Source organism: Rhizophagus irregularis, chromosome 14, assembly GCF_026210795.1.
Source record: "Rhizophagus irregularis chromosome 14, complete sequence".
Taxonomy (NCBI): domain Eukaryota; kingdom Fungi; phylum Glomeromycota; class Glomeromycetes; order Glomerales; family Glomeraceae; genus Rhizophagus; species Rhizophagus irregularis.
The window spans coordinates 2,667,159-2,687,197 of record NC_089442.1 but is presented as its reverse complement, the minus strand read 5'-3'; the positions used below and the strand labels follow the sequence as shown (position 1 = coordinate 2,687,197).

Genomic DNA, 20,039 nt, shown 5'->3' with positions numbered 1-20,039 from the left:
CGAAGCGCAATCTCAACCAGAGTTCATCCAGACTTCATCCAGACTTCATCCAGACTTCAAACCAATAATATCTATTCACAAGTAATTACGTACCTGGACCCCTTATTTCATCATTGTACTAATCCCAATATGTTAAATAAAAATGTACCGTTTGTCCGGAGATCTAGATTCACAATTATGTTAAGTCAAAATCTTATGAATTACGGCTTTCAGTTGTCAAAAATATACTAATAAAGTAAGGTTGGGTTGCGTAGCAATCTGGTATCACCTACCCCTTGTAAATCATAAAACTGCCAAAAAGAAAATCAATCCACAAATGGAAATAATTCCAAAACTCTCGAGCAAAAAAATAAGAAATTATGCCAGAACTTTCCGGAAAAAAAGGGAATATCACTACCGGAATAATTATTGATTTGACACCATGATCTGACCCACGATCTGCCCCAAAGATTTGCAAAATATCTTCATAAGATCTTGGCCCTGGCTTCATTGTTACAAAAAAAGCATCAGTCATTATTAAAAATAAGAGTACTGCGTAAATAACAGGGTGTAGTTAAATCACAGGAGATGACGTTTACATGATATCTAAGCCACCCACGTGATTTTGAAAGAACAGGAGTACAGGACCACATATATCTATAGAAAATGATTATTTGTCCTCGAGCTTCAGGACCTTTATTTTTGGTATCATTAAGCAAATCTACCACTCTTTCTGTAATTGTCGCTTTGTGCAGTGTCGCAACTGACTCACGGCTTAACCACCCTTTTTTACCCTCCCCTATTTGAATAATGAAATCCACTATGCGGTCGTCTATTTTATTTCCAAGATATTCTGCCTTAGAAATGTGACCAGCTTGAATGGATGCTTCATGAAAAACCTTCATATTAAAGACCTCCCTCATTAAACAGTGATATGCTTTTTCTCTTGGATCATTGCATTGGTTTTCGAGCTTAATCGAAAGATTAATAAAGTTATCAACCCAAGGCATATTTTTTCGATCATATGATAATACTTCGTGAACTTCATCAACTACTAGACCTTGACGTACAAGTTCTCGCAATTCCGTATCCGATACTATCATATTTTTGGACTGGGTCTCATTGGCTGATGATGAAGTTGCAGATGATGTGGATTGATTATGTCTCTTATTCTTTTTACGAACCATTTTCCCGACTTTAGAAGAGTGAATTCAAAATCTCGAAGAAGAAAAAATACAGAACATTTGGCATAATTACTGCGGAGAAGTATAGATCACGTTTACTGTGCATTTCAGGTGATCGGTCCAAGCCACTCACATGACGAGATTTTCGTCTATGCTTTTACCGATACTATTGGGATTCGAAAAAAAAGATATGATAATTCAGTCTAAACGAGTATGCAATTCATCCAATAATTCTACTAGGCAGTTACCGGAGAGATAACAGGACTCCACATTGGGGAAGAAGTTTTCCTTACACGTATTCCAGTACTAGGAGAGTAATAGCCTCTATCACGATTACCCCATTCATCGTATCCACCATATCTATCATATCCATCATCATCTGAATCGTCCAACATCTCTTCTTCAGAATCATTGTCGTGACTACAGTCACTATCATAATTCGTTTCTTCCACTGGATGGGGTACGGAATCATGATCGACTTCCTCATCAGAACCAGTAGGAACGTTTTCATCGTCTGACTGGACCCTAGGAGACTCCTTAACTTCGTTCACCTCCTCTTTCTCTACCCTAGCCGAGTTCTCGTCCTGCTTTGCAGAATTATCCCGCTCCTTCTGGGCCTCTATGATCTCTTGAATTTGATCGTTAGCCAACTCTGAAATGGAATTGGGACTATATTCACTAAGATACTTAATTTTATCCATACCTATTTTCTCGAATATTCTAACAAGCTTCATAGACCTTTGAGTCCTTCTAGTTAGAGAACTACGGGAGATTTTCGGAAGCTGTATACCCATTTCTTTTGATCTCTTCTCACGAATGTTGGCAAGGTGTTCTAACATCTCATCATAAATTATACCTTTTGCTTTTTTCTCTCCGATTTTTCCATTGCTATTTTCCACGAGTTCACTAAAGTGAACCATGAATTCTTTCCCAAAGTTAACCCAGCATAAGATTTCTTCCTCGTTGGCTTTTTTAGTGCGATATTCGGCATCTGTTGCTTTATCAAATAGCTTCGCTAAATCGAGCAGAGATGAAGAACAATTTGGGCGACGGGCCGTCGCTGAAATTTCAGTCATATGCAATGCTTTTGAATTGGAGGAATTCGACTCTTGATGCTTTATATTATCCTGAATGGATGGCTCTGCCATCATACCATCAGTTATCACCTGAACAATTTTCTCAGTGCCCTTTTTCTTATGACTATTTTGGCCTGATTGCTTCGCAACCTCTTGTCCCGAAGATGCCATGCTTTCAGTATGAAGCTTCTTTTCCTTATTGCGTTGCTTTATTTCACTACTAACGATTTTCTTATGAGCCTCAAGCAAGAAATTATCCATCTCTTTCTCCTCTAACGGTTTTTCATGATGGACCGCACCCGAATTGAAGTTAGATAAGATGTTATTAGGAGTATTATCATTTTGCGACTGCTTCTGTTCCACTTTCGTGAGTCTATCTCTAACTTCAATATTCTCAGATTCCAGCTCCTCGATTCTGGCCTTGAGTTTGGCATTTTCAGCATCACGCCTCTCGTTATATTCCTTATTCGCTCTTAGAAATTCGTTATTACTGCGCTTAAGTTCAGCTATTTCAGCATCAGACACTGAGAGCTTTCTTCTAAGATTTACGTTCTCAGCCTCAAGTTCAGCGATACGCTGTTTCGATAGTTCAAGCTCAGATGGGTTAGCTTCGTTAACCGACATGATCAATAATAACTAATACATTGTATATAACTATTCAAAATAAAAAAATATATATCATATGTTTTGGGCGACGGGCCGTCGCTGAAATTTGCCAAGATTTTTTTATTAATACATGCTGAAATAAATACAAGGGATCGGGACTTTGCCCGTGATACATGTTGTAATTTCGTTTTACAAAGTGAAATGTTTCTATACTAATGCCTGCTATACCAGTTTTTCGTTTGTCTTTACAGCCTATACTAATACATTATCCCAACATTCCGGTTTCATTTGCCTCAATCATCGATATTCTGGACAAAACAAAAATGGTCGTCAGTTTATGCATAGAAGAGCCAGAAATAATTAACAATATTGGCCTTAGTAAAACTCACCAAAAGTATGTTCTCCGCCTAATAAGGTCCTCGAAATTTCTGAACAAAAAATAGATATTAGTTTGAAGTCGCTTCATTGCAAATTCACAGCCACAATCGAAATATCCATACCTTAATTGTGTAAGTCTCGTAGTCTCGTCCAGAACTTCAGTAATTCTTCGTCAACGCTTCTTTCGAACTGCGGTTTCTACGAGTTCAGGCTCGGAGAAAATAATATTACGGCTTGAGTAAGAAAAAAAGTTGTGTTCGTCAGTGTACTGTGCTTTATTTCCTGTTACACACACAAAGCCACATTAGTCAGATCGACGAAAATTTTATATAAATATCCGGATTGTTTGTCCTGATGAAATAATTTTTCGTTTTACAATTCACACGAAAATGTCGATCGAACAGCGAGGGCCCGTCAAATAAGAGTAATTTATTGTCGTATCTCACTACCGATTACGTAATAAAATGTCAAATAGTTTGATTAAACATGATCTGGTGAATAGTCACCATGTAAAAAGGTGCTTTTATTGATTGATGCGTATGATTAATCGTGAGCTACTATGAACGTGCTGTGACTCAAAATTACAAACGCTTTTTTTATGTATATAATGCGCCTTAAACCTCCAAAAATGTCTCCTAATTATTTCTCATTTACTTTCGTAAAACAGATACATTATGGTTGGTTGTTTCATCTTAGGTAGTGGTATTGTTTTCAACTTTGAAATCGGTCAATACAAAGACTTTACACAATTAAAGAAGGCTATTTGGGAGGAGGATAAGGAATACTTTGAAAGCGTTGGAATCAAAAACGAAAAAAGATTTAAGTTATGGAAGGTTCAGATCTCCACCAAAAATAACAACGAGTATGATAAACTTCTGGAGAATCATCATGAAGATCTTGACGTTAAAGAAGATTTCGGTGGTGAGCGGTTAGACGAAACCTGGCTTATTGATTCAATATTCAAATGCCCTCCTCCAGAAGAACACATTCATATTATGGTGCAACCCCCACCGCCCGCCACCACTGGTAAGTGTCTCCCAATGGTTTACCTCTCGAACAAGAAATTTTGTAATGATAACTAACTTATTTTATTTCGTATTCGCTTTCAACACAACAGACGCACCTAAAAAGGGAATATCAAGGCTAGGTATAAAGCTATTGTCTTTTAATTTTTGCGCTAATGTACATTTGATTCATATTATTTTCCTATTTTGCATTGAATAGGAGGTCTCGGAGGGACAAAATACCTAGGACTAGAAAATGGTTTTTTCTATGAAGGCGTTAATCTTACTAGTGCTTCTATATGTCGGAGAGAACCAACTATCAACAAACTGCTTAAAAGTCTGCTTAAAGAACGCATCATTTTAATTCGATCACCGCCCATGACCGGAAAAACATCACTTGGACAGCTACTTGAAGCTAAGTTGCTCCAATTAGATGAAGTGCAAAATGGATCAGCTCGTGTTTTTCGTATTTCGTTGATATGGATTGAAAAAATGACTACTTCGTGGACATTTTCGGAAGGATTTGAAAAACTTTTAGGGATAAATTGGGATGATTTTCTTGATCAATGTGGTCATAAAAAAACATATTTGATTGTCGATGAAGTTCAAAAAATATATAGACAATCAGATGGAGAACCTCATCATGATGGAAGTGTGTTTTGGAATTCATTTAAACGTATAATGCAAAATCTACAGCTTTTTATTGTAGCACTGGCTTCTTACGGACATTATGGTGCTTATGCCACTCGTGGAAATCGTTCAGCCATGGATATATCACCAGTTAATAATCTTACTGCAAAGAACAAATGGGGATATAAAGACATTTGTTATACTGAAGATGAATTTAAAGACTATTTTGACCGATTCTGTGGAACGTATCTTAAAGAAGAGCTGGTAAAAGATGACATTCCATGTCTTTTTAGCTATTTGTCTGAAATAACAGCCTATCATCCGGGCTTAATTGCTTATACTATGGATCATATTGGAGAAAGATTTACCAAAAAGAGAAGTAATTCTCTATCATTTGATGCAATTTTTTCTTATTTAAAATCTCAAGACTTTAATGATATTTTCAAGGTAATGTGATGTATTTTTGTTATAATAACTAGTATGTTTACTAATTTGTATATGGTGTACGGTATACCTTTCCAGACTATTCGTGCATTTTACCCAGTTACTGATCTTTCAGATGAGGAAAGGCAAATTGTTGATTCTGTGCTCTTTAAAAAAGGAGGTCTAGATTATGAAACAGAGAAAATTCCAAATAATGGCCGACTTCTTAAGACAAATGCACTTGTTGATACAAGTTCAAGCAAATCACACATTGCATTACTTGATTTTCCAGCACCATTACTCCGAATAACCTACCTTCAAAACCGTTTTGGTTCAATAAGCCGACCTAAATCACCTCCTAGTACGTTTAATGAATTTATAAAATTAGTACTCGCAAAAATGAATCCAAAAATATTGCGAAAAAGTAAAGGTAGAGGCACAGATGGCCGTCTACTTGAACGTGTATGGCAGATGGAATTCTACCGTGCCTCAATGCAGGTTTTATCCAATGACACTTGTGTTTCTGTAGATGCTGGATCATGCTTTGGGTCAAATGGTTATATCGACTTTTATGTAAATAATAAGAATAAATGGGCAATTGAACTGTTAAGGGACGGAAATAAATTGGAAGAACATCAGAAAAGGTTTGAAAAAGGTGGTATTTATATTCCCATTCTCAAACATGCAAATAAGTGGGCAGTCATTGATATTCGTAGTAGTGGAATGGAAGCTCCGGATATAAAAGATCGTAAAAAATATGATATATATGTTCTCTGTGCCGAGAACTTTGAATCTGTTCAGCTTATATATCCTAGTGGAACTGAAGAACCTGTTCGATTGTTAGGCGAAGAAGAAAATTTGCTTGGATATAATATCTCGGACTTTTTAGATGATCCAATGGAAACTGATTAAACTATTCATTCATGTTATTTTACTGAAAATTGTATTGACTAAAGTAGCAAAATAAAGTTTATTACGTTGCAAATCTTATTCTTTTTGTGATAAATATGGCGAAGCTTGATTATTTGTAAAATATTTTAGATTTATTTCGTAATTAATCCTTGCCATTTTCGCTTATTTTTGTTGTGACAAAAATCAGATGTTACAAAATTGCGACGATGACGATCAAACATGTTAATATTAATATATCTGCTTTGACTCTGTACCGTGCATATTATAAAGCCGAAAAATTGATTAGCATCGTGATGATGTTTTTTATCGAGAAATCAAACGTGGATAACTGACATTTATCGAGTTCCATTAGCATACAACTTATATTTGGTATGCATTCATTATGTCACATTATCACATCATAGGTGCAACCGTGAAGAATCTTCACGATCAAAAATCACGTGAGTATTACGCGGTGGTTATGAAAAGACTGTTGTACTAAAAATTTTTTACTTGATACACGCAAGGAATAAATTCGGGTCTCTGCCATGATATATGAAATTACTATGTTGGTTTCTATCCGCCTATCTATTTCTCTGCGAGATTATTCTATGACTTTACCCTTTCATTTCCCTCTACATTTTCCCGCATCTGTAATTACCCCATATATTATCCATATTGTACCCATGTTTGCTTTATGTTTGCGAGATAGTGAACGGCGACCATGCAAAGCTTCATCTTTTTGGACAGTAGCTCGATCATGACATTAGAACAGCATGGATAACTCCAAATAAAAAATATATCACATGTTTTTGGGCGACGGGCCGTCGCTGAAATTTGCCAAGAAAAATTTTTATTAATACATGCAAAATAAATACATAGATCGGGACGTAGTCCATGATACATGACGAAATGTCTATTCCTAAATTCTAATTCGTTTTCCCCTCAAGATCGGTTACCTTTGGTAACTCGCCTGACCTTACTCTTTTTATTTCCCTCTCCTTTACATCAAGAGCTGAGTCAGGCTTCTGTGCCTCCTCCAACAACCATACAATATGTTCGAGGACCTTTTCCACCTTAGTTTGCAAATCATTATCTTCGTACACAACGGTCACTGGTTTTGATAGTTTGAAGCTTGGCCTATCTTGATCATCCATCGAACATTCCATGAAATAAAATTTTTCGGCATCAGTAACTATCCCAAAAACTCTTCCGAACGTCCGTTCCTCCATTTCATCGGCTTTGCGCTTACGATATGATAAGGATGATTCGAGCTGGACTGCGCATTGAGCAACACCTTTCACAAAATCATCTTTTTTTACCTCCGTGACCCCAACCGTTTTTGCTGTCTGACATAAGTCAATTGCGAAATCGAGAGGTCCATGTCCATTCGGTCCAGAAATAACTTTTTGAGGGCGGATCTCAAACTTCCCCTTGAAATTATTCGCTCCAGCAAGCAGGTAAGAATAGACGTATAATGATTTCGTGGCTTCGACTGAAAGTAAACTGATGGGAGTGTTGTCGAGGCGGGATTTTAATTCTGCCATAAGTCCTTCCAGCGATTCCTGAGATGGCTTAACGTTACCGCACGAAAAATTTGGGAACACCGTCATTGTCGGATCCTCTGTTTCACCATTAAGACCGTAAAGCTGGCAAACTGAACTGAAAGTCCAATCCGAAAAAGCTTTCGAGGGAGTCTCAATGAATACGGTAAACTTGAGATTTTTATTTGACACGAACAGCTGGAGCATTTCACGAAGGTCTTGATCATTTAGAGGAGAGTATTTTCCGCTTTCATTTACTATGTTTAGCACCGCACCATCATTTTCGAGTGCCGGTGGTTTCTCCATTTTACGTATATGTTCTTTGAGGCCATCGAGGGTCGCTTGTTCGATGTTCACGGTCCACTTGAAACCCTTCGTTCGTTTAGGACTAACAACAACGTCGAAGGCTGTGATGCAACAGCCGGTTAGTAAAACTTTTTCGGGCCGTCTCGGAAATTTCATTTACATTGGGTAAGGAAAAATACATACCAACGGACTTGTTGAGTAATGCCTGCAACGAGGCGACTTCCTCTCTTAATTTCAACACCTCTGAAGTGGCGGTGGACTCTGGTGGCTCGACTAAGACATGAATACATTCTTCGGGAGGTGAGTCTGGAAAGTATTTCGAAATTTTTCTTATTGCCAACAGCTCGTCACTATCCTCAAGTGAAAGATTCCGCAACTGATCGTCGTGATCGTCAGAGATTGGCACCCTCCATAGTTTCAGGTCTTTGGCGTCAACATTAGCGAAAGTTTGCGGTTGCTCTGCCTTAATAACTTTTTTGAGGTGGCCAACAAGCTGGTCCTTATCTATATCGACAGGAAAAGCGTTCGCTAGAGTATTTCCTTTAATGAGGCATAGTAGAGTGATAGACATGTTTTTCGGCTTATATAGTATTTTTTGCGAAATGTTATTGGCTCAAAGTGCGGTATGTGAGGACAAGAGTAAAAAGAATTTTATTTGCGAAAAAAATACTGAGTGAGTACTATATGTGAGAAATTATTCTGTTTCACAAGCCTGCCGTATGATCAGCAATTGCATGGTGCAACGAACGCCTAATCACTGCGCCTCCCTAACCGTGAAGACTCTTCTCACTTATCACCTGACGTTTTTTATATAAAAATGTTAGACCGATATTTCATTACACGTGACCCATTTCTCATTTACTGGTAAAATAATACTTTATTTATGAAATAAAACGTTGCCGGAACGGTCCCAGAGGGACCAACCCGGCCTATAATACATAAAATTGCGACTATATCGCTACATGATGTGAATAAAAATATAACTACGTTCTCGGAAGTTCACTTTCTGATTTGCTAGAGTCGGGATCTTTTTCCAACACTTCCTGGAGGTATACGATAACATGAATAGGACCTATTTCACCATCATATTGAAGATAAGGAGGGTTGTTTTTAAGTCCTTTTATATCTTCCATGGAAAAATAATAAGTAAACTTATTGGGAGGCTCCATCAATTCCCCTTGTCTTTTTTCGGTAGTATTCACAGTATTGACCAAAGCATGATTGGGTTGTTTGAATTTTCTTACATATAGATCGAAGTTTTTTTGACTTAAGTCTTGCCGGACCTTTCTGATTTCGACTCCCAGATTTTTAACGGTTGAATTATTATCAATTACTACAGGGAAAATATCTTTCTCAGTCTCACCACGTACAAAACAGATGAGACAAATATTACTAGTAGTGGAAGTCATCTTGCTTTCCTAAATACAAGACCCATGGTGAGAAAAACTCATTTCCATACATACATAACTTCTGGCATATACATACTTTATTTTGCGTTAGCTATGCTAGTGAAACTATTTTACAGGAATATTTTTGCGGGAAAGTTGGCTGAACTTCCACATACCCCTATATCTTGCTGAGAAAAAGTTAAGGAGGTATGAGGCGTAGTTAGTATTGTCGTCTGATGCCAAGACTTCTTTGAAAGTACACGTAAACGGAATCCTCATACCTTTTCACATGTAGATCTACCGGAAAGACATACTTGGTCTTACGCCTGGCGATCTCGAAAATTGGAAAGTTCCCAGCCTTTCATAACATATGCTTCTAATATCACTACTTACTTTTACGGTAGGTCCTGTGTTGCAACTAGACGCTCTTTCACATTTTCTCACATTTGTTTGGGGGAAAAAATAAAGGTACTGGTTAGCGAATATATATGCGAAATTAATATGCGGAAAATGTCGCACTGACCTATTATGTGATCAGCTGTTGCACAATACGTGGGCTGATGTGCAGTATTCCGGACTCAAAATTGAATATATGCTAACCAGAGATAAACACAATCATGACAGGCAATACTAATAATGAATTTGTTCAAAGCGAAATACTTGAAAATCAGCTATATGAAGTGCTTTTGTATAAGAAGATGGATGTATTAGCTATTCAGGAGCGCCTAGCCGAAAGAAAACTTGATATTAATGACAATGCAAACCAAACAGCATTGAATCAAAGCAAGAAAGCGGAAACACTTGATTATACACTTGATTATACAAGTAAACTATTGTTTGATTTAGTGGAGAAAATTATATTGATAGAGAAGGTTCTTGAGACTGGTGGCCACCCAACCCTTATTACATTACATCAATATAGAGAAGATCTTATCGACAGATCATTGGGGGAATTATCACTTAGAGAAAAATACCATTTGCTTTTATATCTGGAAGAGGATATAAGCATGATTCAAGCTTATCTTGGTATTGTCGGTTATACTAACGAAGAAACGATAAAAGAAGATGCTGAGAAAGATGTGAGAGCATATATTCAAAAGTTTAGACGTTCCAAGATATATATATATATATATATATATATATATATATATAAGGGGTAAAATGTTTTATTTTACTGAAGAGGGGCTACCGTTATTCCCGAAGGTCACTCCTCAACAATTGCACGAAATTTTCATAAAAAATTTGGCTGGTACAGACCAATGCCTATGTCTAGAATAAGATAGATAATCCGTATTTTTTACCATATAGGAATACACGTACAAGAAATCTTCCGATCTGAAATGCTTCACATGATCTGGTCCTAGAGGGCTCTGGGTTGATATAATAACCGACCACCATTCCGGGGCGATGGTCTAGCCAGAATACAGCGTTCACTCAATCTCCTTGATAACCCGTCGATGATAGAATTATCTAAGGATACAACATCTCTTGGTGCATCATGTGGTATCCCCAGACTCCTTACGAGTTCACGGATCACATCTAGGGAAGGTACCCGAATCGGCACAAAATTCTCAACATGGATATTTGGATTAAGTGAAACGAGCTGATCTACGGCTTCTTTGCTAATATTATTACACCCTTCCAAATTGAGGTACTTTAAATTAAGACATGAACCAGCAATTTCTTTGATAGTTATATCGGTAATTTGACAAAAGCTAAGGTCGAATTGCTGGAGCCTTGGGCAAGAATGAATAACATTACAAATTGATGTTTCAGAATATTCTCTACGATTAGAGATATTTAGATATTCTAATCTATGGCATGACTTCGCGATTCTCCATAGACCACTACCATCTACTTCTCGAGTATGAAAGCTCCTAAAGCCACCTGGCCGATCAATGCATAGATTGAGATACTTCAGATTCGGGTATGAACTCGCTATCAGTTCTAATGCTCTATTACTAAATGCTATACTATTTATGAAACTCAAGTGGGTTATATTTGGGCATGAATGTACAATGCTTATGATTTTTTTATCTGAAAGTGAATGGTAGTATGATATTTCAAAATGAGTTACATTTGAGCAATAAACTGGCGTTTGCTTCCTACGTACTAACTTTATGAATTTTTTCAATCGAGAAAGATCCTTTGCACGTTCTATCCTTATGAATTTATTTAATCGAGGGTGTTCCTTTGCACAGTAATTTTTATAATCATTTGGAAGAGATTGCCCAGGATATAAGTCTTTTCCCTTTAGCTCAATATGCCTCCATAGGATAGGGGCACCACATCTGTATCAAAGCCGGCTAACAAATAGAGCAGGGTATAGAGATTTATCTATCAATAAGAAATGTAAAATATGTTCTAGTACTTCTGGTATAATAAAAATAGTTGATTGCGCCATAATTAATATATGCTTTATCTTTAATCGAAAAAATAAATTGGCCGAGCCTAGTTCGCTGGTAGATCACTGCTCCGGACTAAGCCTTTCCACTATGTCATCTAACGCAAGTGCTTGTAACCCATTCAAAAGAACTTTAAATGCATTCTCAGGTGATAATCCTTTGAGGAATAGATTTTTAAGAAGCCATTCTGGATAGTCTTTGCTTAAATTACACTCTTTCAGTTTCGAATAATATTCCTTTACTGTATAATTGCCTTGAACTATTCTCCCAAATAAAAATTCCATTCTTTTACGCCATTCAAGATTCGCCTCTCTTTCCCATATATTATTTATACTGCGAGAATTTTCTAGGTCACATTCTGGAAGATACTTTAGAATGAATGGTAATAGTTCAGGCAGAAGTTGTTCTAGTAAATTAACTGTATGCATTTTATATGGTTAGAATATCTTTCAATCAGAAAAAATCTTCCGAATGGATGATATGCATTCTTCTTCTAAAACTCCCCTTTGGCGCTTCCTGATCTGTTTCCGAATCCTTTGATGCTTAATCATCTTTACTATTTCATCAATATCAGAATCAGATGAACCAGATTCGGATGAGCTAGTCTCAGATGAGGAACTAGATTCAGACGAACTACCAGATGACGAACTAGATTCGGATGAACTAGTCTCGGATGATGAGCCAGACTCGGATGAGTTTAATTCAGACGAACTAGTCTCAGGTGAAGTAGACTTGGACGGAATATTGGTTAAGGCCGTCAGATGCTTTACCCTGAATGCCTTGTTTTTTTGAACGCCTCCAACCGGTTGGTCACTTTCCATTTTGATTATTTATATATTAAACTTAATATCCCTGATCGAAAAAATAGCAAAGCACCTGGCTTGATCCACTTCAAACTACAAACCGCTTAACCTTTCTTGGTCGCACCCTTCTTCGTTGCTTAGCCAAAGTCGCTAAAGCATGAGGGACAGCTTTTTTTTCTCTTACCTGGTACCCATGGGACTCCTCAACTATCTCACCCGAATCTGATTCTTCGGACGTGTCTGTCTCAATCGTATAGGAGAAATTCCTATTCCCCTTTAGGCCTCTTCTACTAATCAGCGAGGGAACTATTTCATGAATTAAGTCGACCACAGTTTCCCTATCTACACATTCGTCCAGATCTTCCGTTTCGGTTTCTAAGAACTTTACATTTCTCTCTAATCTTTTTACCCTCTTTTCTAAAGTGTTATATTGGGGATGACAATCTTCCAATTGTTTCTTTAATTCCTCTGTTATACTGAAAACTCTATTACGTACTTCTGTATTTAACTGGGCTATTTTTTCTGTACTTGGGGGGTAAATAACTCCCTGCTCGCTATGTGTACTATCAGATGGATGCTTTTGATCGGTTGCCATTTTCGTGGTATTTATATATGCTAGATCTTAGGCGAACGAAAAAATAAAATTTAATAAATGTTGTCTAACCCATCTATGTGATTAGTTTTCATCAGAAATCCAGAATGGTTTTGCTTGATCATAAGGTTGCCCCCTCCTTCTAAAATTAACTATAGTATATCTATCAGATGGAAAAGTATGATTGTCAGGACTGTGGCGAAGTGCTTCACTGGCATAAGTATTGGCTTTTGACGGATTTTTAGGCCCATGTACTACCGAAGCAAATACCGCTCCTAGTTTGCGCAAGGAACTAGGGAGTAATGGCTCATAAGGTTTAGGAATATATTCATCTTTTTTCAGAAACGAACTTAAGTATGTCGATCCAGGTTTTCCTGGATCTCTTAACTGTCCGGATGAAATTGCTTCCTGAATCCATGTAAGCAATTGCCTTGCTCGCTCCTCATTTTTTTCCAGCGATCTGAACACCCAAGGAACATCCTGTTGGCCTCGGTTCTTTGCGTAACCAGTTACACCCCCATTTGCTATGCGCAAGTTTTTAATTTCAGCAGGGCGAATACAGAGCATGATCATTACATCAGCTAGGGCCTGTTTATCGGGTGTGTTAGACACAACATATAAATCTAGCTGTTCCTTAACTAAGGTTGCTTGCCGAAACCTAGGGGTTTAGGCAAGATGGCGTTTTGCCGAAAAGTGAAATTCTGCCGAAACTATATTAAAGTTATATTAAAAAACTGGCGAAACTTTGGAGAAAGGCGAAACTGCCGAAACTTATTATAAATGCCGAAACTGCTGAAACTCTGCCGAAACTATAATAAATCTATAGTAAAATTTTGACGAAACTAATCGTAGGATTTTGAGGAGGTTTAGACAAGCAACCTTATCCTTAACCGATTCTAACGAGAAGTGGTCCGAATAATGGAGTCCTTCATTTTTACGTTGCTCAGTACGCTTCTGTTGGATTTTATTAGATGTTCTGGTTATCTCCGGAATCTTGGTGGCAGAGATTATCACCTCCGAGGCGTTAAGCTTCCGCAATTCTCTTCGAAGCCTGGAGAGTCGTGATGAGGTAACGATAGGATCAGAGGCCATTTCGACTAAGGTTCTTGATATCGTTTTTACATTTCTTTCACTAAGATTATCCCGAACAATGTGCTGAGCTATTTCTTTAATAGTCTCCCCTTCTGGGGTATTCTCAGATACTAGGCTTATATTAACTTCAGCTTCTGAAGGCGTTAATCCTAATTCCTCTAGGATCGGTACTTGACTTATGTACCGCCCATTTCTCTGGTCAGGAATCAATGCAAATGCCTGTTCTTTGCTAAATTTATACCCTTTTTGAAGACGATTACGGGTCTGGCGCCTTTTCTCTCTATCATCTCCCAAGAGGTCACGCATTTCTGGCGCATACTGACTGAGCTCTTCGATACTCATCTCATTGGTAAGCTGGTGGTCTGTAACGAACTTGGTTGTAATTGCAGACATTATGTGGTATGTAGATTATATGTAGTAGTTAGATAATCTGTGGTATTCAGATTATATTAAGTGGTATAAAGTTCAATTCAAAAAAAAATATTCCGATAATGTTCGTCACCTCATGGTCGGTGGGCAAAGAATATTATAACTTATTGTGGGCTCTTTATGAGGCCACCGGCCGGGGTATCTTTTATATATATTTGAAAATTGCGGGTAGATAGGATATGCGAAAAAAAATATATAGTCAAGGAACTGCCATTCCAAGGCTACGAACGAATTGTCTGTATTGATTCACATTTTAGTAAAGTGCACGCGCTAGAGCTAATATATGTTCTGGTTCTAAAACATTCGTCTTAGTAAATGTATCATATAATGCACTCGGTCGATATTTCGAAGGAGCTAGATTCGGATGATGGAGGAATTTCATGAGTATGTTATTTCTCCAAACTTTCGTCTCTTCACGCTCCCAGCATAATTTTAATAGTTGACATAAAGTGAGATTGTGCCAATTAGCTTTGAGTAAAATCTGCAATAGGCTTATTTTTTCGTTAACCACTGCTAGTAAACTTCTTTCCGATACAATGTTCCAGATACGATATGAAATGAAAGAAAGATAACTTCTTAATATCGGCAATTCATGTAAAGGCGGGATTAAAAGCCTTTCTTCTTTCCAATGCATATAGCCTTCGAGTAGCAATTTACGATATACTGCCCCATTTATAACTATCATGCAATTAGATTTGGGGTTATATATTTTTTCGTGAGCTTTATCTATCGGCTGGTCTAACATGTCCGTAGCGTTAGTATGAAAAGTCGTTTATGACTTATCTTAATACTGAATAATTTAAATATACATTTTATTATAAAATTAAAAGTGAAAAGGCTTTTATATCCTAAAATACTTACATGGATCGTGTTACTTGCCGGTATATCAAGAGAGATGGTTCCATTTGTGGGGGAATCTGTACTCGTACTACTGGTTGTGCAAGGCACTGGAAATTATATGAAAAAAATTTGAAAAAAAGACCATGCCTGGTTTGTGGATTTCCTACTGATGCTGATTCGGGATATTGCGCCAAATATTGTTCCAAATATTCTGCAAAGTATCATGCAATGAATTATCGAATAAGACAGAAGTATGGGGCTGAGGCCCTTCAGTCCGGAATTCTCTCTGAATTGTCTGCTGAGGAGTGAGCAAAAAAATACTACTAGATATTATCAGATGGAAGTCTTGCTAGTTTACCGCTTTTAGCGTCTTCTTAAATGATAGTGTCATTTTTCTTACCACTTATCCGAGGCTCTAAGGGGATTTACTTTGCGAACCTAAGGGAAGGAATATATTCTGAGGATAAGTCTTCTTCGGAAATATTATATAAAATAATGGAAGAAGACTTATCTTCGAATGAATGACCTATTTTTGTGAAGTCTAGTAGTATATCCAGATTGTTTTATAATGAAATCTGCTTACGCAATATCAAATAAGTCTTGAATATCATTCGCAATTGACATATTGTTCACATTAGAACTGGAACTATCTTTAGTCTGCTTATTTTCCAAAAGATTTTCCATCAATAATTCATCGGGTGGGAGTTTACTATACCCATATCGAGTATCTTTCCCATTTTCCCAATAAATTTCCCTTCCTGTTTGGTATGAAGGTAACTCAGGAGCATCTTTGCTATCAAATGACCCAACCAGATGGTAATATTTGAGATTCTTATCTATAGCCTTAAATTTTAATCCATAAGTTGCGTAAAGTGATGCATTTAATAAACCAAGTTTTGCTCGAACTGTTTTTAATCCCAATTTTTTAGCACTGCGCGATGCATCTGTATTATCAAAAACTCGAGCCATTTTAGGGACTAAATCCTGGAGATATGATATCGACTCAGGAGATTCCATGCGTGTTTTAACATCATTAGCTTTATAACGTGTCCTATCGTCAATATCTTTAACGGGTGTACAATTTCTTAGCAACTCCAGACAAATTCGATGCTTTTCAGCCCGGGTTGCAGTTGTGAGCCTATCCTCTCTGTAATCTTTACAGGATATAGCCTCAACGGCCGTTTCATTGTTAGTACCAGCATCTCGTAATTGCTTATAAGCCCTAAACCATTTCATGTGATTGTAATTCCCATACTTGGAGATGAAATTCTCAGTCAATGATTCAGGCGAAATCTCATAACATTCCACAATATGATGCCGATCTAGAGATCGCATTTCTTCTAAAGTTTTTCTTGACTTGTTCTCTAGAAATTCGGCAGTCTCACGATCGACAATAGTAGCATTGGATACATCTGATATCTCCTCTGCTTTAACGATAGAGGAATTCGCCTTCACGGCTTGAGATAATGATACAACATTTTCTTCAGACTTAGGAATGGGATCTATGATGGAAATTATCATACCCGCTTCTCTGAGAAAATCGACCATTCTCCAACCAAATAAGCGCTGGGAACGGAATTTTTCTAACATATAGGCCACTCACAATCGAACAGTCGGTACATCCTTATTCCGGATGATAGAATCTATATCTGGAAATATTCCTCTATTCTGAAGTTCCCGGGGGAGACATTCGCGTTTAGCATTCAACAACCATTGGAATAATCCTTTCTCTGTGACTGGAACATTAGAAGATCTCTGCTCAATATGGCATATATAATCTTTAATGCATCGCATGCGGAATAACATCTGATTCGTTCCAGAATTTGTTTCTATGTAACTATTAAAAAGACAGAATGCTCGCTCAAACTTAGGATTAGTGCAGGATACTCCTATTTTTAAAGTGCTAGTATAGGCAACTAGGTCTACGTCTTTCCATGATTCTTCTACGTTGCTGAAGTCATGAGCCTTTTCCACTGGATCAGACTTGCCGTGGTATTCCTTGATCTGTAATTCTGGAAAATCAGTCTCAAGGGTGCGAACAATTCCTTGCATGTCTTTTCTAAGATGGCAAATAAGTGACGCACTTGTTCTATTCTCAAAAGGTAATGAAGACGTATTCTTGGCCCAGTCCCAAAGTTCAGTTAATACTGTTTCTTTATTAGGGACTAGACGGAATGTCTTACCTTTCTGAGGCTGATAAGTATTGTGGATAATAGAGAGAGGTATGCCCTTACGAAGGGCCTTAATCCATTCAATGTTGAGGTCAGTTAGGTCATTATCCATTACAATAATGCGTCTAGCCTCTTGGATCAATTTATATAACTTTTCTATCGATTGACCCGCCAGATGACTTTGTGCTTGAGCAATTATAGACACTATTTCATCAAGCCACAAGTCATATTGGATTGGAAGACATTTGCATTTTTTATTACATTTACAATTATTAGTAATCCGATGTAAGCTTTCTATCTGGCATACTACCCTTTTATGATCAGGTAGATTTATATTACCATCGATATCACAATATGATTTGAGATTGAGTCTTGTAGTAACAGCATTCGAGTAAGAGTGGCGCGTGGATAATACTAGCAAATTCACGTCATCGGATATAGTAAGATGCTCTAGAACATATGTTTTTCCTGTCTCCCAAGGTGATCCAACATAGATATCGCCTTCATTGGGTAATGGTCTTACATATCTCTCCTCATATATTTCTGTCGCTGTAAGGGTTTCATTATACTTAACCCAGGGTGGCATTTTTACGAAGGCTTTAGGGAAGCCAGGGCCTCTTACCTTGTGAGAGACTTGCGGTGAATTTTTATTTTCTTGCTGAATTTTTTCTGCAATAGATGGGTCGCATTCAAAAACTACCCCCCGCTCGTCACTATTCTGCCGAAAACATTTTACGATGAACCTCCCACTGCTAGTGCATACACGGCCAAACCACCGCTGATCCTTGTCATGTATACGTTTGCAGAGTGGACATCCTAGTGGAGCTTTCCGGTTAAAATATACGAAGTTTTCTGAGTCTTTTTCTTCGATAGTCCAATCCCTAAGATAGCTAGAATGTTTTTGTAAAACTAGTTCTGCGTATTTTCGTAATATATCCTGACCCACGGATATTCTTAGCGGATTGTTATTTTTTTCTATGCTAAGCATTCTAGGTCTTACTTCAAGTCCCAAACTAGAAGGTGGTTGAACCCTAGCATGATCAAGTTCATTCCAGCCATTATCTAGTGAAAACTTAAAGATGCGCTTCACACGACCTTTTTTTACCGAAACAATTAGGCGAAGGTTGAAGTTGTGACCAGGCAATTTCCGATCAATGAACTTGCCAAATTTTTCACCGGTTATGGTATATACTAATTCAGTAAATGCTTTGAGTTCATGATGATCGATAAGGAGAGCCGGTGCATATAAAATATTATAACTACATTTGCTAGGATCCGTTGATATAGTAACTATTAACCCTTTAAGAATATCTTCCCAACTACAGTCAAGAATTCGGTACAAAGCTCTTTATGAAGAGCACGATTCGAATGAATACTTCTTGCCCTTAACGGCTAGCTGTTTTTATATGTTCTTTCGATGCGTCGATATCAATCACAGCTCTTAAAGGCTTTTGACCATTAATACATTCGTGAATCCCGGGCAGACCATATACTTCGGAAATGTCATCTGCAACGGAAAACTTTGGGGAACTTGATCGTCGATCGATTTTTATAACCAATTTATCTCTACTATCCCGGATAATAAGCGTTATATAAAATTTAGACCGCCCTTTTTCATTCGGAAAGAGAAATGAATAGATTGGGAGATATTCCAATGACCCCTTTTCATCTGACATATCTCTAGGTGGTGATAGGAAAATTTCTCGAATGATATTTAGCAAGTCCTTGGGAGTGAAGTCATTATTAAACTTTTCTTGTCTTAAAGTGTATGTTGCATTAGTCTTTTGCTCTTGTACATTTAGTAGCTGAATTGATGGAGTCTTGGTAATGCTGGTTGAGGCACAGGTAGCTTCTTCATTATCCGACTCATAATTAGACTCATAGTCATTATAATCATCTGACCCTAAGTCGGATCTATTATCAGTACAACTGCTTGAGTCACTTAAACATTCATCGTGGCCGACGCTGTCGTAGCGGAGGGCTGGGGCGGTTCCGGTGCGATCAGTTTGGTCAGAAATAGTTGAGGTATACATGATGTTAGTTTGAAAATGTTTATATTACTTTATAAAATTCGAAAATGTTTAATTTATTTTTTTCGGTAGATGCAAAAAGAAACGATAGCGAACTTATTAAATGAATCGAAAAAGAAGGGCAACAGGATATACATCAAAAGGATAAGTCTTCTCTGTAATCATTATATAAAATATTGGAAGAAGACTTATCCTATGTAGCCGGATATGATATGACAGCTAGGGTAGGCAAGAGCGCAAAATATTGGCAGAAGGCTACACTTTTCTA

At 37.4% G+C, this 20,039-nt stretch overlaps 13 protein-coding genes across 13 annotated transcripts; 3 read left to right on the top strand and 10 right to left on the bottom strand.

Moving 5' to 3' along the window:
• Positions 1-268: 268 nt before the first annotated feature.
• On the bottom strand, positions 269-1,166 carry OCT59_006286 (uncharacterized protein; the record flags this gene model as incomplete). The annotated part of the gene is made up of 2 exons (XM_025323032.2): positions 269-484; positions 579-1,166. The coding sequence occupies 2 exons, from the start codon at positions 1,164-1,166 to the stop codon at positions 269-271; spliced, it is 804 nt and encodes a 267-aa protein (XP_025164696.2).
• Positions 1,167-1,399: 233 nt separating this feature from the next.
• Positions 1,400-2,410, bottom strand: OCT59_006285 (uncharacterized protein; the record flags this gene model as incomplete). Its single annotated transcript, XM_066141170.1, has 1 exon — positions 1,400-2,410. The coding sequence occupies one exon, from the start codon at positions 2,408-2,410 to the stop codon at positions 1,400-1,402; it is 1,011 nt and encodes a 336-aa protein (XP_065997988.1).
• Positions 2,411-3,593: 1,183 nt separating this feature from the next.
• OCT59_006284 (uncharacterized protein) lies at positions 3,594-6,285 on the top strand. The gene is made up of 5 exons (XM_025328895.2): positions 3,594-3,740; positions 3,891-4,249; positions 4,341-4,370; positions 4,448-5,304; positions 5,380-6,285. The coding sequence occupies exons 1-5, from the start codon at positions 3,688-3,690 to the stop codon at positions 6,190-6,192; spliced, it is 2,112 nt and encodes a 703-aa protein (XP_025164699.2). The 5' UTR covers positions 3,594-3,687; the 3' UTR covers positions 6,193-6,285.
• On the bottom strand, positions 6,233-8,575 carry OCT59_006283 (Coronin-like protein crn1). Its single transcript, XM_066141169.1, has 2 exons — positions 8,205-8,575; positions 6,233-8,122 (listed from the first exon to the last, which is right to left on the bottom strand). The coding sequence occupies exon 2, from the start codon at positions 8,019-8,021 to the stop codon at positions 7,101-7,103; it is 921 nt and encodes a 306-aa protein (XP_065997987.1). The 5' UTR covers positions 8,022-8,122; positions 8,205-8,575; the 3' UTR covers positions 6,233-7,100.
• A 306-nt stretch (positions 8,576-8,881) lies between these two features.
• On the bottom strand, positions 8,882-9,861 carry OCT59_006282 (uncharacterized protein). The gene is made up of 3 exons (XM_066141168.1): positions 9,691-9,861; positions 9,507-9,597; positions 8,882-9,439 (listed from the first exon to the last, which is right to left on the bottom strand). Exon 3 carries the CDS (start codon positions 9,428-9,430, stop codon positions 9,005-9,007), a length of 426 nt encoding a protein of 141 aa, XP_065997986.1. The 5' UTR covers positions 9,431-9,439; positions 9,507-9,597; positions 9,691-9,861; the 3' UTR covers positions 8,882-9,004.
• Positions 9,862-10,107: 246 nt separating this feature from the next.
• Positions 10,108-10,692, top strand: OCT59_006281 (uncharacterized protein; the record flags this gene model as incomplete). Its single annotated transcript, XM_025328896.2, has 2 exons — positions 10,108-10,508; positions 10,590-10,692. The coding sequence occupies 2 exons, from the start codon at positions 10,108-10,110 to the stop codon at positions 10,690-10,692; spliced, it is 504 nt and encodes a 167-aa protein (XP_025164702.2).
• Positions 10,693-10,769: 77 nt separating this feature from the next.
• On the bottom strand, positions 10,770-12,242 carry OCT59_006280 (uncharacterized protein; the record flags this gene model as incomplete). Its single annotated transcript, XM_066141167.1, has 2 exons — positions 10,770-11,700; positions 11,881-12,242. The coding sequence occupies 2 exons, from the start codon at positions 12,240-12,242 to the stop codon at positions 10,770-10,772; spliced, it is 1,293 nt and encodes a 430-aa protein (XP_065997985.1).
• Positions 12,243-12,263: 21 nt separating this feature from the next.
• OCT59_006279 (uncharacterized protein) lies at positions 12,264-12,635 on the bottom strand (the record flags this gene model as incomplete). Its single annotated transcript, XM_066141166.1, has 1 exon — positions 12,264-12,635. One exon carries the CDS (start codon positions 12,633-12,635, stop codon positions 12,264-12,266), a length of 372 nt encoding a protein of 123 aa, XP_065997984.1.
• A 70-nt stretch (positions 12,636-12,705) lies between these two features.
• On the bottom strand, positions 12,706-13,212 carry OCT59_006278 (uncharacterized protein; the record flags this gene model as incomplete). The annotated part of the gene is made up of 1 exon (XM_025328897.1): positions 12,706-13,212. One exon carries the CDS (start codon positions 13,210-13,212, stop codon positions 12,706-12,708), a length of 507 nt encoding a protein of 168 aa, XP_025164704.1.
• Positions 13,213-13,293: 81 nt separating this feature from the next.
• Positions 13,294-14,694, bottom strand: OCT59_006277 (uncharacterized protein; the record flags this gene model as incomplete). The annotated part of the gene is made up of 2 exons (XM_066141164.1): positions 13,294-13,797; positions 14,089-14,694. 2 exons carry the CDS (start codon positions 14,692-14,694, stop codon positions 13,294-13,296), a joined length of 1,110 nt encoding a protein of 369 aa, XP_065997983.1.
• A 289-nt stretch (positions 14,695-14,983) lies between these two features.
• OCT59_006276 (uncharacterized protein) lies at positions 14,984-15,475 on the bottom strand (the record flags this gene model as incomplete). Its single annotated transcript, XM_066141163.1, has 1 exon — positions 14,984-15,475. One exon carries the CDS (start codon positions 15,473-15,475, stop codon positions 14,984-14,986), a length of 492 nt encoding a protein of 163 aa, XP_065997982.1.
• A 116-nt stretch (positions 15,476-15,591) lies between these two features.
• OCT59_006275 (uncharacterized protein) lies at positions 15,592-15,879 on the top strand (the record flags this gene model as incomplete). The annotated part of the gene is made up of 1 exon (XM_025328898.2): positions 15,592-15,879. One exon carries the CDS (start codon positions 15,592-15,594, stop codon positions 15,877-15,879), a length of 288 nt encoding a protein of 95 aa, XP_025164705.2.
• A 270-nt stretch (positions 15,880-16,149) lies between these two features.
• Positions 16,150-16,905, bottom strand: OCT59_006274 (uncharacterized protein; the record flags this gene model as incomplete). The annotated part of the gene is made up of 1 exon (XM_066141162.1): positions 16,150-16,905. One exon carries the CDS (start codon positions 16,903-16,905, stop codon positions 16,150-16,152), a length of 756 nt encoding a protein of 251 aa, XP_065997981.1.
• Between the last annotated feature and the right edge of the window lie 3,134 nt (positions 16,906-20,039).

Bases quoted from the DNA above. Each gene is read 5' to 3' on its own strand.
- OCT59_006282 (XM_066141168.1), bottom strand. From the start codon at position 9,430: ATGACTTCCACTACTAGTAATATTTGTCTCATCTGTTTTGTACGTGGT.
- OCT59_006283 (XM_066141169.1), bottom strand. From the start codon at position 8,021: ATGGAGAAACCACCGGCACTCGAAAATGATGGTGCGGTGCTAAACATA.
- OCT59_006284 (XM_025328895.2), top strand. From the start codon at position 3,688: ATGTCAAATAGTTTGATTAAACATGATCTGGTGAATAGTCACCATGTA. The intron at 3,741-3,890 runs GTGCTTTTATTG...TTCGTAAAACAG, and splicing joins AATAGTCACCATGTAAAAAG to ATACATTATGGTTGGTTGTT. The intron at 5,305-5,379 runs GTAATGTGATGT...ATACCTTTCCAG, and splicing joins ACTTTAATGATATTTTCAAG to ACTATTCGTGCATTTTACCC.